The sequence below is a fragment of the Fomitopsis serialis genome, assembly GCF_022376445.1.
Source record: "Fomitopsis serialis strain Sig1Antser10 chromosome Unknown B0H18scaffold_192, whole genome shotgun sequence".
NCBI classification, from domain to species: Eukaryota; Fungi; Basidiomycota; class Agaricomycetes; order Polyporales; family Fomitopsidaceae; genus Fomitopsis; species Fomitopsis serialis.
In genome coordinates, this window is record NW_025955152.1 from 15622 (window position 1) to 34354 (window position 18733).

Here is an 18733-nt window from a genome sequence, read left to right on the forward strand (position 1 = left end):
TGGCTCAAACGGGCCAGTTGCGAGGGAGGGTAACAGAGGGCCAGCTCATAGATCTGCTGGAGCAGGTTCGCCCTTCGGTTTGACTGGCTCATGGTTGACAACGCACTGAACGAACGCTTGACAGGCAGACGAGGCACAATCCAAGACGGCTACAAAGACGAGTACTATAGTGGTGCGTTTATGGTTAATATTTGCCACATATTACCCTGACCCTTTCATTGGGTCAGTTCCAACGTCGGAAGGGGGGATTCGACGACGATGACTTCGACCTATGACATGTATTGTTAGCTTGTTGCACCATGCTACCCTGACTATGGACTTGCTATCTTGGCTTGTGATGTCCCTTGGAACCTACCCGGGCTGCTAACGGCGAAACACAACACCAATCGTTTGGGGAACATGCAATCGGTGTGATGTGCTACGACGCCGACATAAGGCCTGAGCGTGTCCGTCTCTGGCATCACGCGGGACCTCAGGCCTCAATGCCGGCGCCGGCGAACGACGAGACAAACACGTAGCCCGTCTCGTGGGCAATGGTGTGGGAGATCCAGAGGCTGTCTTGCCTTAGCCTATGCGCCATGCTGAAGTGCCGGCCCAATGGATGTCTGTGCATTTAATCTTGGTGACAATGTCGTCAATTCTCGTTGCTGGCATATTCCATCGCTGGAGCGGATGTCAAGGTGTCCAGTAGACTGTTTCGAGTTCGCAATGATCCACAGCAGCCAGCGATGTAAATCCAGAGCAGGTCTTGATCGGTATGCATGTCTCGTCCCCAAGCAATCCCCAAAGAGGCCGTGCTGATCATCATCAAGCGCTCCAGTGTCCGTTGTTTGTTGATGTTGTCCTTGTGCCACAATGAAAAGCGCGTGGGCGCCTCGATGTTGCACTCCCCAACCTCCGCCTCTCGTCTTCCCTTGTATTGTGCTTGAGCATCTCCCGTTTCGCGCATAACATCTGTCTGGAATGTCTACACGAATGCACCCGCACTCCCCTCTTCCCGCGCCCGCTCTACACGCGAGCAATCCGTCCACGCAGTCCAAGTCGCATGTGCTCGCTGGAGTACAAGACGCGTACTGGAGTGATGATGAAGCGGTGCGCATTTCGAGGTACTGCCAGCAGCAAGAAACTGACCTCATATATACCTCCCTAGGAGGACGCAGAATGCCCACTTTGCTTGGAGGAGATGGACATTTCAGATCTCAACTTCAAGCCTTGTCCGTGCGGTTACCAGGTATGACTATATGCCCTCTTCATTCATGCAACTACTGAGTACATGGTATGGTCGTGACTAGATCTGTCGGTTCTGCTGGCACCATATCAAGGAGAACCTCAACCGGCGCTGTCCCGCTTGCCGGAGAGAGTATACCGACGAGACTGTCCAGTTCAAACCCATCAACAAAGAGGAGTGAGTGCCCTTGTGTTACGCGCGTGCAAGTCTCACCGTCCCTTCACATTGTCTCAGTCACAAGCGCTTGACGCAGCAGAAGAAACAGAGGGAGCGCGAAAGGAAGGAACTGGATGCTCTGGGCAGGCGACACCTTGCCAACGTGCGCGTCGTACAGCGCAACGTAGTGTATGTGGTCGGGATGGGTCCTCGATTCGCGAAAGAGGAGGTGCGTGCCATCCCCTCGGTCCTTGTTGTCATTGCTGAGCGATAGTTGGTAGCTTATTCCTACGCTACGCTCGAGCGAGTACTTTGGGCAATACGGTAAGATCTCTAAGATCGTCATTGTCAAACGTACCCCTCCCGGTGGCCGGGCTCCGGTTGTTGGGCTGTACATCACCTATCATCGTCGCGAAGATGCAGCTAGGGCAATTGCCGCAGTGGACGGCGCGCCTTCGCCTGGAGGCGGCAGCGAGATCATGCGAGCGAGTCACGGTACGACGAAATACTGTATGGCGTTCTTGCGCGGCGTTTCGTGCACCGAACATGGCTGCATGAACTTGCATGAATGGGGAGACGAGAAGGATTGCTTCACTAAGGAAGATCTTACGACTCTGTTCGTTGCACTTTCCATCCGCGCTGGTGTGTTGGCTCATCTCCGTTCATAGGAAACACACCATGAAGGACACAGAGAACAGACCAAGATCAACTATCATCACAAGGAAAGGCGACGAGGCAGACGGTTGGTCTTTACGCGTATCCTAGTGTTCAGTGTACTGATATTCCGTTCGCATAGGGTTACCTCGTGCAGCCGCTTGGGGCAAACAAGGGGCAGCTACAACAGCATTGCACAACAACATCAACGCTGTTCCGACTATTCAATCGTCCACGCGGCAGACGAGGCGTGGTGGAACAGGTGCGAGACAACAACGCTCGGGTGCAACAGTAACCAGTGCAGCGGAGACGCGCATGACTGGGAGGGAACGCAAAGGAGCCAATGCAGCTAAGGCGTCCTCTCAGGCGTCTTCTTCGCGTCCTGCAACCCCCGCGAGCACTGGTCATTCTGTGCGGCCTGTTACACCTAGCACGACCAAAGCGTCGAGGCCGAAAGAAGTTGCACCTCCACTCCCTCCACCACCTCGCTCGCCTACGTCGTCTACCCTTGAGTCTGAGAGTGGGTCAGCAGGCCAAGATGTTCTGCCCGCGGAGTCGCCCGTCCAAGCAGCATCCACAGAAGTACCACCTGCGCCTCCCGGTCTGCCGGCGGTTCCTCCCGGCCTCACTGCACCCCCTGGTCTACCGCCGCCATCTCGCACCGCATCTACGATGTCATCACCACTCTCAATCACTGTACAGCCATCGCAGTCTTCGTACCAAATGTCTACTCAGGCACAAGCACTCATGGAGGACCTTCGTGCCCGACGCGAGATGCCTGCACCAACCGTCATGGAGAAGAGCCCTTTCCCTGATTTCGACCGAATGCTGCAGACACTCAGCGGAGATGACGGTGGTTTTGGCGGTTTCAGCTTCAACTTGGATCCCGCGCTCGCAGCCGAGGGGGCTGACGAGGCTCTTGTGTTACCAGAACTGGATGCCACGCCGAACACACCATTCACCGGTACCTTCTTGGACGCATTCCCGGGGCTGAGACAAAACGTGGTCTCGGGCCCGTTGACGGGACCACCTGGATTGTCACACCCGGCTCGCCCTGCGTACGAGCCTATGAGTCACCGTCAGCCGATACTCGACCGGCAACCTTCTGGGAGCTCCGGGTACACGGGATCATTCAATCCGTTTGGTACGGACACCAGTGATGATCTGTCGTCGAGGCGGTATTCGCCGCTGGATGAAGAGCGACAGGTATCGCGCTTCACCTTCGCTCGTGGCCGGCAAGGATCAACATCTTCTTCCCTTCATGCGTCATCGCCCCTCAACCACACCGATAACTTCGCGAATGTGCCGTACTACAACTCCTCGGATATGGTCTCGCCGGCTCGTCGTGAGACCCCGCAGTGGTACCAGAACCGACACCAGCCTCAGGAGTTCATCCATGGACCGCACTCTGCGATGGGCTCCCCCTTGGCCCATCAAGCGCAGGCCCAGCCCCAATATGCGGCACATCAGCAGCAGCAGCCTGGCCGGTTCCAGCCGTTTGACAATGGCGTCAGCGAGGCGCAACTGCGCGAACTGATCAATTCCAGCCGCGAACGCGAACGGGCTACTCAGTATCGCAACGGACCGCCCGGTAGGATGCTTCTGCTTGTGTAATCTGTTGACTATGTGTTGACTTTGATCATATGTACCCCCATCGGACCATTGTACTCTATGGCTCTTTCGACATCATTATGATACCCAGATCCTTCGTCATACAAGCCTATACCAAACCAACCGTTCAATGATCCTGCAATAATGTCTGCAAGGCTCTCATCTCCGGCGATCACGCAACCTACACACGACAACGTCTTCCCGAACTCGCCGTCGGTGGAGAGCTTCTCCTCTCACCGTATGGGCTTCGGACCTCCTCCGGGGTTGTCCTTCCAAGATGGTTCGCTAGGCAATATCGCAAGCTCGATGAACCATAGTGCGTACGGTATGCCAAATGGGTCCCTGGGTAGCGTCGAGGTCTCTCAAACGAGCGGGTCTGTGCATGGTGAGTTATCTTCCTTTCCTCTCAAGGGCGGGTCCCAGGTCAGAGTACCGAGTGCCGTGCTTTCAGTGCGGAAACAGCTATTCCGACCTTGATGTGTAACATGCCTGGTGGCCACGGCCCGGTTCCTCCCCCTCTTCCGCCCTGCTCTACATGTGTCTTTCCGGTAGGGTGTCCCAAGTAAGCCTCGACGCTGACATGTCCTTGTCCCATCTGTTTTTACCGGTCACTCTGTCCTGTTCCATGAAGTCTCCGCATCCCCCTCTGCCTCTGTTGAGCCCTCCGCTATCCCCTCCCCCGCCTTGTCGTCTTCCGATTTTCCAGCCTTGTCAGCGACTGCGACTGAGCCTGTGCTTCGTCGCGAACAGCCGTCTACCGAACCCGCTCCTGAAGCCGGCGCGGACACCCTCGACGATGCTGCAAGAGCCAAGGCCGAGCGCAAGGCCGCGAAGAAGGCCGCGGCTGAGGAGCGTGCGGCTGAGCGCAAGCGGGTAGCAGCGGAGAAGGCTGCGGCTCGGGCAGTGGAGAAGGAGCGTCTCGCACAAGAGAAGGCCGCTGAGAAGGAACGCCAGGCTGTGCTCAAGGCAGAGAAGGAGAAAGCGGCAAAGGAGAAGGCCGAGCAAGAGAAGGCGGAGCGAGAGAAGGCAGCGGAAGGGAAGGCTGAGCGGCAGAGGATGGAAAGAGAGAAGGCGGAGAAAGACAGGGCGGAGAGCGACCGGGCTGCAAGGGAGCGTCAGGAGAAGGAGAAAGCTGAGAAGGAGCGGGTCGCGCAGGCCAACAAAGCAGCTGCAGTTGCCAGCGCGCAGACGTCTGGAAACCCTCAGCCCGGCACGCAGGCAGACGCTGACTCACCGGCCCCTGCGCTAGCTGACCAAGGCGCAGAGCAGACTGCTGGGCGCAAGCAAGAACCAAAGCAGGCGGCCCCGATCGTCGTGCCTGAGCCTGAGGTTCAAGTGCCTATCCTCTCGAAGATGCCCAAGAAGCACAAGCCGAATACGAAGCCTATCAAGATTCCCAAGGAGGACTCCAACGCTGATCCGTCCTCGGGCCTCCCATCCTCGACGAACTCGGAGGCGCCTGGGCTGCCCGATGTCCGTGTGCCTCAGACAAGCTCCAACGTCTCGCGCGCGCAGTCGGTTGACAGGACACTGCCGCTGCAGCGCGCGTCCGTGCAAGAGCTCCTGGATGACCTCGACTCGGAGTTCCAGCACCTGAACATCCACAAGCACCCCTTCTTCGATCTCTCGAAGATCAACCCCGCGGCGAAGATGCCGCTCGAGTACGGGCCGCTGGTGCACGCGCTGTCCGCGCTCTCCGTCGGGGGCGGCTCGTTCGCGAACAACATGCCGTCGGGCGCGATCGACAACGCGGTGTCGAGCTTCCAGCAGCTGCTCGAGACGCTGACGCAGACGATCTCGGACCTGCTGCGGCTGCTGCCGCGCAAGACGTGGGACGACAACTCGTCGTTCGACGGCGTGCTCCGCGAGATGCTCAAGGGCGACGACTTCCTCGACGACGGCGGCGAGGACGGGCACGGGCACGTGCGCGAGGACGAGGTCGCTGCGCTGACTCTCGCGCTCGAGCGCCGCGCGCGCTGGATGGAGGTGCAGCTGAGCAAGCTGGAGGAGCTCCATCGGGACATCAACACGGCGGCGGTGCGCGCGGTGCTCTCGTTCAACGACAGCGGATGGGACGCGCGTGGGTGCCTGCCGAAGGTGGGGAACACGCTCGTGCGGTTCGACCAGCTCGGTGTGGTGCACGACGGAAGTCTGATGAGGCTGATGAGCGCGGACGAGCTGGAGAGGAAGCTGGTGGTGGCGAAGGAGGAGGCGGCGTTTGCGGAGGCGGAGCTGAGGGAGACGATGCAGCGCATGCAGGCGGTGAAGCCGACGCGTGGGTAACACTGAGTACTGAGCGGCGGACGGGGCAAGATGGAGACACGGTGTAAAACTGACAATGGATCAATGGACATACAGTGATGCAGAAGCCTGAGTATGATACAAATGTGTGTATGTTACATATGTCGTCCGATCTCGAAGACGCTACAATGTGTCTCGTATGAACTAAGCGAATCATGTCCCGATAGATGACCTAGCCCAGACCGACTGAAGCGACGCCCGGCTGAAGTTGTCCTGTGGATGTAGTCTGTTTCTCTCCGAGTTCGACGGGGAGGGCGGGGCTTTCCCGAGTCTGGTGCGATTATGGTAGGGCACAGGGAAAGGCAGGGATGTTCCTTTCGGATCCTAGACGCGTTGCCTCGATTTGCTTCCAACTCGGCGTTGGGCCTCCTCCCTCTGTGCTTGCGACAAGGCACGGAACGCGCCTACGAGGCCTTCGGGATTCGTTGCCACGTCGCGACCAAGGGCGTCGTCTTGCGCTGAGTCGACGGTGAAATGAAGCTGCTGCTGAGGCGAGTCATCCGGTGCGAGCTCTCTTCTTCGCAGTTCGAAGTGCGGCGCGTCCTCATCTAGGTCCAGTAGCCCGGATATGTCGAATAGTGACTCGAAAACGTCGGAGAGGACGTCTGCGTCAACCAGCGCCTTCTGCCAGAGTTCCCAGCGTCCACTTGGGCGTGAGCTAGCTTGGAGGTCTGCGGCGGGACTTGGGTGGACGCCGTGTGTTGTCGTTGGCGGAGGCGAAGTCCCCAGGACTTGGGCTGATAATGCGTAGAACACGAAGAAGACCATGGATGCCATGAAAGCGATCGCAATCCGGTCGATAGCTCGCTGGATAGACTTGGATGTCATGCATTGCCTGCGTTTCTGTCCACTAGCACGGCCCGCGCCGCGCGATGGGCCTTGGTGTGCTTGAGCGACGCAGATTGGGAGTTGCGACATCTTCGCCCGGGTCAGAAGCCTGTTGAGTGCGCAGGAAGCAATGGGAAGAGTCGACGTGAGGCGGCTGGTGGGTCGCACCTCAGAATATACGAGAACTGGGCGGCTGGCCGTGATGTGTTTGCCAGCCACAGACGAAGCTGGTGGTTGAACTGGAGCCTCCTGGCTGCATCGCCCCGCCAGCCACAGGGCCCAGGCTGGCAGGAGCAGGGAGCCTCCCATGGCAGCCTCCAAGTCCCAGCTGTCGATCAACCGCGGTCGTCCAGAGCCCAGTCCCGGGCCACCCTGGCACTGAACCACGTGCCCGACGCGTCGCGATCGGTCACGTCACGTCCCCCCAGACGCGCTCCTCCACATTCGCGCTCCATGTCTTTGCCTTCCACTAGCCACATCAGCTCAGCATGAACGCGTTCGCAGACAACGCACAGCTTGACTTTTTATCTGCAGACGTCCCCGACCCCACCGACTTTCCACCATCTGATGTCGCCCCCGGCCTCCGCCTCCTCGACGAGGCCCTGCGATGTAGCGTGTGTCATGAACTCTACGACGCGCCCGTCACGCTCAATTGTGGGCATTGCTTCTGCTCACTGGTGTGTACCATTTTATAACGCCGTGTCGAAGTGCTAACGCGTTCTGACACCAGTGTGTGCGAAACTACCTGAAAGACAAGAAAGAATGTCCGAGTTGTCGAAAGGAAGCGTCGGACACGCAATTGCGGAAAAACGTTGCACTTGAGAGCGCAGTGAGGGCGTGGGCCGCTGCTAGGTGCGCGCGCCAATTCTTACAGTAACACACACCGCAGGCTCAACAACATTGGGCACGGTGTAGAGAGTTCACTCTACGCCTTGCCAAGCAAGAGGCGAACCGTCTGGCAAGGAACGCGAGTGAAGAATATTCACGACCAAGAAAGCGGCGGCGGTCCACTCGGTCGTCTGGAGGCAGCTCGTCAGACGAGGTTGAAATTGTGGAAGGGCCTTCGTCGTCCACGTCGAGACGTCCTGCTCCGAGCCAGAAAAGTACGTCTCATGAACGCTGTCGCTCCGTTCGTATGGCCCATGAACCGTCTGCAGAACAACGCCCGAACAAGTCCCCACGCACACCTGACACGCCCTCCACCCCGACGACACCCAGCTCCTCAGATGGTACGCGTTCTCTGAATCCTCGCCCCATTTCCCTATTTCCCCCCGCATACATGCACACTCACGTCGGCCCGCATAGACCTAGTCGACTGCCCGATGTGCCAAAGACGCGTGCCCTTCCAGATCATCAACCAGCACATCGACAGCAGCTGCAAGCTCAGCGCCGCCGCGCCGCTCTCCCCGCGGAAACCGAAGGGGAAGGCGCAACAGGAGTGGTCCAAGATCCTCGGCGGCGGTGCGGGGTCGGGTCGTCGAGGCCACAAAGAGCGAGACGGCGAACGGTGCGTAGAGTGCGCCCCGGTGGTGCATGAGGTACTGACCGTTCACCGTTCGTCGCTTGCGGTGATGTCCTCGTGGGCTTTGGCATACAGATTGAAGTCGCCTGGGTCGCAGCCGGATGACGAGCCGGGGTACCTCCCGACAGTCTCGTACCGTACGCTCAAGGACAAGCGCATACAGGAGCTGCTTCATGAGCACGGCCTGCCCACGACGGGCGACCGGAACGCGTGGGACCGCCGACACCAGAAGTGCGTCTGCCTCTCCTCATCGCCCACGAGTCCGCTGCCGCTTTTCCGTATCTGCATTCACATACACGACTCCAAATATGCGCCCGCATTCATGTCCATCTATTCTTTTCGGATGGGAGAATACGAATGTCGCCTCGAGTGCTGACAGCTATTGTATGTAGGTGGGTCATGCTCTACAACGCGAACCTCGACCGCGCGCCCAGCGACCGCCACACGCCCGACCAGCTCCGGCGCGAGCTGCAGAAGTGGGAGGCCAGCAGCGCAGGCGGCGGGTCCGGAGGCGCAGGGAGGAAGAAGGCGGGGGAGGTGAAGGACCTCGTGGCGTATCAGGTGCGTGAGGGGCTCGCTGCGTTGGATGTGGGTGTGACTGACGGGCTCGCGTGGGTGTGGGTAGACGGCGCATAAGGCGGAGTTCGCGAAGCTGGTCGAGGCGGCGCGGCCGAAGCGAGGCCCGCAAACGAGCCAGAGCCAGAGCGGGCAGGAGGAGGACGTCGAGGACACTGCTGAACAACAGCAGAGTGATGGATATGTTGGTGCTGGTCAAAGAGTAATGAACCACGCAGCAGCCAGCTGACACTGGTAAGGCTTTTTTGCAAATGTCAGGCGTGGCTATGGACCTTGACACAGTGGTCTAGCAGGTCGCGATGTTGGCATCCTCGACTGCTGTATATTGTCGTGCAGAGAATTTTATTCCCGGGTATATTTGGTTGCTGGTCACACTCGTCTTTGAACCAACAAAGACTACACCCAAAGTCTGTCGACATTGCTGCAGTTCTGGATGGCCTCAGCCTGTCTCTGCGCCGCCCTGCCTGATTCAAACATCATCACATTGAGGAAATGCATACTAGATGCGTAAGCGGCGTTTATGGTTCACCCTGATCTCTGGTACTGGTCCACGATGGTACAATCCAGCGCTACAAATATTGTCGGTGCGTCCCCAATGGTATACTGTACAATGTTTCTTCCGACGTCAGACTTCCCCGCTTAGTTGTTTGCCTTGCCCCAGACAGCCTCCTTGCCTGCCTGCTTCGTCGCCTCGTCGCCAGCTGCGTGCCCGTAGGCAAGCTTCGCTGCGCCGGCCGCGACGGATGCTGCGCTCGCCGCTGCCGTGGTGGCGCTCGACGCGTATGATGACGCGGTGGAGCCTGCGGTCGCACCAGTAGACGACGGTGCGTTCGTCGCGTTCGCCCAGCCGTCCTCTGCGAAGTGGGGCGATTAGTCGGAAGGGAGACATGAGAAGGCGAGTCTGCCGCGCACCTTTGTTCGAGTTCTCGTTCAGCGGGTCGATGTTGGCGGACTCGATGATGCCGGGGCGACCCTCGACGACGCCGGAGGTCTTGCTGAAGTTGCGCGCCGCCTCCCGGTCGCCGGAGAAGTCGGGGCCTGCGCCTGCGCCGACGTCGTCAGACGTCGGGTCCGTGACCTGCACGACGCAACGGTCAGCCTGTGAGCGTCATGGGGAAGTATCGGGAAACCCGTACGAAGTTGGCGGCGAGCGGATCGGCGTGCGTCGACGAGCTGGTGGGGTTGGCGACGCCGGGGTGGAGGTCGATGCCCTTGTTGCCGCCGAGCGTGACATCCTTGTCGTTGAGAGACATGGTTGCGATATGTGTTGGTTGTGAGCGAGTTTGGTGGTCGTGATAGCGGGCCGTCAGGATGGGTCGTCAAGTTGGACCGTCAAACGGTGGGTGGAGAATATTTATAAGTGCAGAGCGCTGGAGGAGGGGCGAGGGAGGAGCATCATGGTGAAGGAGTTGTCGGGGAGCGTGACGCAATGGTGTCCAGTCGCTGGGGCTGCCCACGGTGTGGCCCAGCGGCGTGACGTCAGGCATTGCTGCCTATACATGGTGCGGGGACTGCCTCAGGCTTGTAACATCGCCGTCAGTCGCGTGTTGGAGGTCGGTGGTTTCGCGCGACTGCCCATCCTGCCCATCGAACGGCGGATATTCAACCAAAAGGTCGCCACTGGCAGTCCAATGCGGGAACAATGGCGGGATGATCCTAGCCGCTGCGCTGGTGACAGGTGTTGGCACGTTCTGTCCCGGGCCGATGCGAAGGTTATGGATGTCCAGACTGATTTTCTGTACATGCTGCAGTGCGCCTCGCACTAGTGCTGTTTCGCGCGAGAGCGGATGCGGAATGACACTCCCAAAGCCGTCTGGATACGGCAGGAAGTCTTCCTTCAGGAAGTATAACGAGACACATAATTTGCTGACGTACTGGCCTACGCCTCGAGAGAGCATGGCCACGATGGTCTGGACTGTCAAAGAGAGATCACTGTAGTCTTGTTCAACATATATCATGTACTCGACCGCTTCCAGGTGCATGTTGTGCGTTAGCCGCGTAGCAGCGCCGTCCGAGTCACCTGGCTTAAACTATGAATGCGCACTCATTTCCTCAATGCATAACAACTTACCTGCAGCAGAGTCTGAGGTCTCAGAAACATCTTTTGGGAGAAGACAACGATGAATCCAGCCGTCCTTCCCATCAACATCTAGTTGAAGCCGGCGATACCATTGGGCTGCAAGATCAGAATGCATGCTAGGGATGGTGTACGCAACTGTGAGCTGGAAGATGGGGAAACGAGCCAAGTGCATGTTCTCCCGCGATAAGGCTGTTATTCCGTGTTCCGCATCCACCGTGAGTTGTTCAATCTCCGAGAACAGTTGCGCACAGCACAACAGCGCAGGGAGACAGTTTGAAACCCGGTGATAGGGATGTGGAATTAGGCCAGAACGAAGAGTCAGGTAATAAAGTTGACGTCGCCCCTCTGAACGGCGACCAAACTCAAGCCGATTCGTGGCCAGGCTCGGGGGAGGATGAGGGAAGTCTACACCCGTCAATTCGATGTCCCTAAGTGCTGGAAGGGCTTTGATGATCCACCGTAGTTCCTCCACGTCATGGAATTGACTGTGCTGCACGGACAAGCGCGTCACGGATTTGTACGCCGAAAGGAGGCTGAAAAAGCTGCGGTGCCACTGGTTGCCAATTGAAAGCCCCTGCCGTTTCAAGGACCATATTCTTATGGTTCTAAGCCTCGGCACGAATGATCCCGGGATACACAGCGGCACGATGCGGGTAAAGGGTCTTTCATCGCTCTCCAGGATGTCCATATCCTTGATATCACGGTAGAACCGCCTGCTTTCAGGCCGAGCGAAACGCTTTGACAGCAGAATTAGATCCGCGACGCTCTGGATGAAGAGCGAATGGTAAGCCTTGAGATAGTACTCGCTCTTAGCCCGCCACGTCCGGCAGGTCAGCGCGCAGCTCCGCAGGGTTGGTGGCTCGTCCCAATGGAAGTCGATGATGCGGTCAGTGAGTTCGGCGGGCAGGGCGCGAGGCATCGTATGGCTGGCTGCCACCAGTCGAGGTCAGCAAATATGTAGACTGAAGCAGGAAGGTATTGGCTCACTGGTTTTGGGTGGGCGGGGAGTCTGGGAGTATCCAACGTATGGCGGAGCTACATAGGTGTGCCGCGTGCGTCTCGATGACAGACACAGCTATCTTTACCGACTTCCTGGGACCTGAGAGGCACTGTCTCGGTTCTTACCTTGAAGAGCATTCCACTCCCAGACCAAGTACAGTGAATTGGTGCACGAGGCCGCATTCAGAGTGCGAGAGGTTCTGACGCTGAAGATGCTGTTCAGAATGTCTTCTATCTGATTCATCGTGAATCAACACGCACGTACGTGGCCTGCAAGTGGCGCGATAGCATGGCTATGCTCATTTTGGCATTCTGTCATCCGCGATCCTTCTCGAAAGGCCCAGAACTGCATCCAGGACGGTCATGAGCATTGATGTGAACGCCAATATGGCGGCCGACATATCGAGCTGCAACTGACAAGCGTAACTTCGCATTCGAGCCATAATTTGAGCGCAGAAACCGTCGTACACCTATACACGAGCTGTCCGTTGACACGTCACACTGCGCTCCCTTGCTCCGAGTCACGACGTGCACTTCAAAGTGGCCATAGCCCACCCATAAAATTCTAGGCCTCATCTCGGATTCTACAGTAATAAGATTAGATGCGGCCAACCCGTCAACTGCGTCACAACATGAGCGACTGACCCGACGATGCACGACGAAACCGCCACACACCTTCCGCAGGACTCTCACTGTAGACCCAATCAAACCCTGGTCCCGAGCTTCTTTGTCCTCTCCTTCCCTGCGAGGATATGAGCTGATGTGACTGTGGCGATGAGAACGGCACTAACTTGCGCTGCAATCACCCAGCCTGTCTCAGGTTTCGCCTTCATCGTTGTCGTCACTATGGCGCCGGCCATTAATTACCGAGAGCATTCCGCGGGCGTCCCAATGCGCGAACAACGGCGAAATGATCTTGGTCGCTGCGTCGGTGAGAGGCGTAGGACTCCATTTTGGAAAAGTCTGGATGACCAGCTCGACTGCGGTCACATTTTGCAGTCCGAAACGTACAGTGGCGAGGTCAAAGGGGGGAGCGGGGCCCTCGTCGGGTTCATAGGACAGGAAACCATCAAGACCGCTGAAAAGGAGGACAAGCTCAATGCGTATCTTGGTAGCTTTCTCGCCTACGCCCTGAGAGAGCATGGTCGCTATTGCTTGGATTGTTGACCGAAAATCGGCGTAGTCTTTGTGAATAAGGAAGGTATATGCGATCTCTTCGAGATATATGTTGCGTACCAGGCTCGTAGCATCTAGAATCGCGTCAGCAAACTCGGATCATGAGCATCATGCACAACCGCTGAGCGTGGTACGGATGATCACTCGCCTGCTGTATTTACGAGAAGCCCCGAGGATGGTACGGTATGGTATATGTCAATGCCCCAAAGCTCAAGTCGAGAGACAGGGAAAAGAGCCACCCCCATGTTCCCCCGAGGAAACGCTGCCGTCCCACTTTTGGCATCGGTCACGATTCGTTCAGCTCCAGAGAACGATTGCAGACAAAGCAATAACTCAGACTGCCCATCAGACTCCGACCACAAGAAGGTTAATTCGTGCAACGACGGTCGCCTTCGAGGACGTCCAGGTTCCTGGATCAGACTCGGCTGTCCGCCAGGAGATGGGCCTAGGAAGCGTAGTCCAGTGAAAGCGACATCTTTTAGTGCCGGAAGCGCCTCGACGATCCGGCGCAAGTCACGAAAGTCACGAAAGTAACCATAAGAAATCTCCAAGTTCGTCACCGACTTGTACGACGAGAGGAGCCTGAAGAAGCTGGGATGCCAATTGATTGTCGGTGCGACTGTGACGCCGGATCTCCGCATGTCAATGCCGAAGAATGTCATTCTTTCAAGACGCGGGAGGAATCGCCCGGGGATGCACAGCGGCACTATGTGCACGTACGGCCTCTCTGAGCACTCAGAGACAAGGATGTCCTGGATGTCGCGGAAGAACCGTCTGCTTTCAGGCCGGGCAAAGCGTTTCGAGACCAGAGCCAGATCAGCGACGTTCGAAATGTCTAATCTGTGGTAGGCCCGCAGATGGAGCAAACTCTCAGCTTGCCACGCCCAGCACGTCAGCGCACAACTCCGCAGAGTCGGTGGGTCCTCCCATGCGAAGTCGATGATGCGGTCAGTGAGTTCTGGCGGCAGCGCGCGAGGCATGATGGTACTGTTGGCCGATGTGCAGTCAGCGGCGTACTACGCGTTGCCGACCGAGGACGAACCGCATGGTGTAAGGAGGGATTGGGTCGTCCCAATGAGGCATGGTGTAAGGACTCGGAGGGCCCGAGTCGTTCCAGGACTCCCAATGAAAGTCGATGATACCGTGACGGTCGGTAAGCTCAGCAGGCATGGCGCTAGGCTTCGCACGGATAGCTACCGCTAGTCAAGATCAGCGGCATACACAAAACGAAGTAGGAGACTACTGACTCACTGGTGTTGGTGGGCGGGGAGAGCATCCGCAATATGGCGGAGCTACATATGTGTGCGTCTCGATGACAGCCACAGCCATCTTTACTAGGTTCATGGAGCCTGAGAGGCACTGTCGCGGTGCTGACCGTGAGTACTCGACTCCTAAGTACAGTGGCTTGATGTATGAGGCCGCACTCAGGGCGTGAGAGACGTTCTGACGCTGAAGATGCTGTTCACAATGTCTTCTATGTGAAAATTGTGGAATGACACGCACGTACGTGGCCCGCAAGTGCTACGATACAGGATGGCTATGCTCATTTCTGCAGAGAACACGACATTCGTGATCCTTCTCGAAGGGCTCAGAACCACGTCCTGGATCATGATGGTCATGAGCATTGAGGCGAACGCCAATGTGGCGGCCGAGCTACAACTTGTAGGCGTGCCAGTTAACTTCGCATGTTAGCCATAATTTGAGCGCAGAAACCGTCAAATACATCTATACACTGTGAGCTGTCCGTTGACATGTCACACTTGTGCTCCCTTGCTCCAAGTGACGACGTGCACTCCAAAGTGGCCATAGCCCACCCATAGAATTCTAGGCCCCATCTCGGATTCTACAGTAATAAGATTAGATGCGGCCAACCCGTCAACTGCGTCACAACATGAACGACTGGCCGGACGATGCACCACAAAACAGCCACGCACCTTCCGGAGGACTCTCACTGTAGACCCAACCACACCCTGTCTGAGCTTCTTTGTCCCCTCCTTCCCCTGCGAGGATATGAGCTGATGTGACCATGGCGATGAGAACGGCACTAGCTTACGCTGCAATCACCCAGCCTGTCTCAGATTTTGCCTTCATGCTCGTGGTCGCTACGGCGCCCGCCATTAATAACCGAGAGCATTCCGCGGGCGTCCCAATGCGCGAACAACGGCGAGATGATTCTGGTCGCTGCGTCGGTGACAGGCGTGGGACTCCGGTCCAGAACCATCTGGATGACCAGCTCCACCGCGGTCACATTTTGCAGTCCGGAACGTACAGAGGCGAGGTCAAGGGGGGGAGCGGGGCCCTCGTAGGGTTCATACGACAGGAAATCATCAAGACCGTTGAAATAGAGGACAAGCTCGATGCATATCTTGGTAACTTTCTCGCCTACGCCCTGAGAGAGCATGGTCGCTATTGCCTGAATTGTTGACCGAAAATCGGCGTAGTCTTTTCGAATTTGGAAGGTATATTCGATGTCTTCGAGATGTATGTTGCGTACCAGGCTCGTAGCATCTACAAACGCGTCAGCAAAGTCGGGTTATGAGCATTATGCACACCCGCTGATCGTGAACGGATAATCACGCGCCTGCTGTGTTTATGCCAATCCGCGAGAATAGCGCGATACGGCCTGAGACGGTGGCCCGAAGCACAAGTCGAGAGACAGGGAAAAGAGCCACAGCCATGTTTCCTTGTGGAAACGCTGCTGTCCCACGTTCTGCCTCGGTCATGATCTGTTCAGCCCCAGAGAACAATTGCAGACAAAGCAATAACCCAGCCGTCTCAGCGTGCCCATCAGGCACCGGGCACATTAATCGCAAGTAGCGCAGCGACGGTCGTCTTCGAGGACGTCCAGGCTCCTGGATCAGACTCGGCTGTCCGCCAGGAGATGCGCCTAGGAAGCGTAGTCCTATGAAATGGACATCCTTTAGTGCTGGGAGCGCGTCGACGATCCGGCGCAAGTCACGAAAGTCACGAAAGTGACTATCGTTGATAATCAAGTTCGTCACCGACTTGTACGACGAGAGGAGGCTGAAGAAGCTGTGATGCCAATTGGATGTCGGTGCGACTGTGGCATCGGATCCCTGTAGACCAATGTTGGAGAATATTATCCATCGAAGCTGCGGGAGGAAGCGCCCGGGGATGCACAGCGGCACTATGTGCACGTATGGCCTCTCCGAGCACTCCCCGACGCTGATTAGATGGATGGCACTGAGGAACCGTCTGCTTTCAGACCGAGCGACGCGTTTCGATACCAGCGCCAGATCCGCGACGTTGGAAATCTGTAAGCTGTGGTAGGCCCGCAGATGGAGCTCACTCGCAGCTCGCCACGCCCGGCAAGTCAACGCACAGCTCCGCAGAGTCGGTGGGTCCTCCCATGCGAAGTCGATGATCCAGTCAGTGAGTTCTAGCGGCAGCGCGCGAGGCATGATGGTACTGTTGGCGGACGTGCAGTCAGCGGCATACTACGCATTGCTGACGGAGGACGAACCGCACTCACTGAAGGTGTGAAGGAGAGATAGCTGGAATTTAGGTTTGCCCATGGACAACGATTTTGTTCGTGCGGGGCAATGCAGACCGCGCGCCTCAGTCGACGGCATCCGTTCTCACAAGTGTCATACGTCTGCACGAGAACGTAAGGCAGGGCCCATATATAGGTGCTGGTGAACGTGAATGAACGGCGGTGAACACTGCCCCAGGCCCATGCATTGCGTCTGAGTAACTCGCATGCCATAGACAATTCGCCTGCGGGTGAGGGCGCTCCCGACGTCCGGCGCACCAACGAGTTTCGTTGTGCACTCTCGCAGTGTTGACAGCCTCTCGCTAGGGGCCAGTTACTATAGTCCCCTTTCGCCTGTGCAACTTCAAGCCGACTTCGCGACACCGACAGCAAAGACGGAGCAGTACTCCGCCGCGCGGACGAGCACAGCTGTCCGGTACGTACACATGAATTACCGCGACCACTCGCGCCTGCCGTCCGGGAAGAACTTCTCTCGCGCTTCCTTGCTCACGACGTGCACCGCGAACTCGCCAGCGTCGATCATAGCCCACCCGCCATTCACCTGTCGTTTCGAGTTCGGGGGCAGTGGTAGAGGCTGCTGAGAAGTCAAGAGCTGCGATACGAGTTGAGAAAGCCGCGGTTACGCATAAGGGATACTACGCACCACTTTCCGGACTACTCTGACGACAGACTCGATTGCACCACGTTTCTCCGTACCTTCCTTCACCTGAACGAGCACGAATGTAAAGATTATGATGAAGCCAAGTAGCCTGTACTGACCTGCGCTACCACTATCCAACTCCAGACGCCGCCTGTGTAGTCATAGACTCCCTCGCCCGCGTACGTCCGTCCCCGCTTGCGGCGCCCCTTAGCCGGGTAATCCGGCAAGGGCGGACCCAGCACTGTTGGAATTGGCTCACGGACCCGGAGCATGCCTGGCTCGAGATGTGGTGATTTGCTCAGGGCGGCATGGAGCTGAGCGATGGGACTCTCTGGCGGGATGTCGGCGGGGAGCGGTGGCTGCTGGGCTTGGAGTGAGGGTCTCGCGGGAGACTGAGTAGCGTTGGGTTGTCGTGACGAGGATCCTGGAAGGTCTGACTGGTCCACAAACCATGGCAAGGTGCTAGGAGCAGGCGAAGACGAAGGTCCAGAAGGAAGAGTAGATAGAGCACGTCGCGGGAGGTCCGTCCTGAGCCGGCAGACGCGTCGCCGGGCACCGAGTCGCAGAGCTTGCATATCAGCTAGGCAATGGTGCTAGACGTTGAAGTGCAGGAAGGTGCAGTCCCGAGTGTGGTGAAAGTATGTATAAGTAGTGATGTACGTTGCGTGTCAGTACGTTGAGTTGGTTGTTTGACCAGGTAGAAAACGAAGGCACATGATCTGGCCCCTTCGACTTAGCGCCCATTTACTCTGCCGATCGTGCACAGGGTGCCTGAAGGGCATGCATGGGACTGGACTGACGACTACTCTACCTCGTACACATGCTGGGCTCAGAGCCACTATATACATCCATTAATACACAATCGCCTGCATCCTGACCATGGGGCAAATGAATATTGAAGGATGCCGAGACTTACGTCCATGGTGTTGACAGGGCTTTATCACAGGCATCGCGCGGCCACTTGGACACTCTTCGCTTCGGCGCTCTGGCAGCACTGGCAGCTCCCTGCGCTCAACACCTCTCCCTCCGCCACGTCCCCTGCCCGCAGTCATGGGCGGCCTGCGAATGAGCGTCGTCTTCTGTGCGACCTCCTTTCTCCTCGGTGCGTCCGAGCTCAGTGCGGCAGAGCAGCCGCGCTCGCTCTGCGCTTCAGACCCTCCGCTGACGCCCAACAGGCCTTCTCTTCACCCACTGGACCGCCGACTCGCTCACGCTCTGGAAGTCGCCCGACACACAGACGGATGCACATCTCTGGGCGGCGGCGGCGTACTACGCCGTGCTGGCACGCATGCCGGCGTCGCTGGCCTACATGTACGCTGGCGTAGCGGGGGTCGGCGCACTCACAATTTTATGGAGCCTGCGTGACGGACGCGCGGGGAATCTGATGTTTGACGGGGGAAGCATCTGTGCGCATTCACATCATATCGACTCCCGTATAAGTATTGACA

At 57.6% G+C, this 18733-nt stretch overlaps 1 protein-coding gene across 1 annotated transcript; it reads right to left on the minus strand.

The window, feature by feature from the left end:
* Window positions 1-14879: 14879 nt before the first annotated feature.
* B0H18DRAFT_1216442 (uncharacterized protein) lies at window positions 14880-15639 on the minus strand. The gene is made up of 3 exons (XM_048036667.1): window positions 15185-15639; window positions 15066-15131; window positions 14880-15010 (listed from the first exon to the last, which is right to left on the minus strand). The coding sequence occupies exon 1, from the start codon at window positions 15530-15532 to the stop codon at window positions 15206-15208; it is 327 nt and encodes a 108-aa protein (XP_047885966.1). The 5' UTR covers window positions 15533-15639; the 3' UTR covers window positions 14880-15010; window positions 15066-15131; window positions 15185-15205.
* Window positions 15640-18733: the final 3094 nt, after the last annotated feature.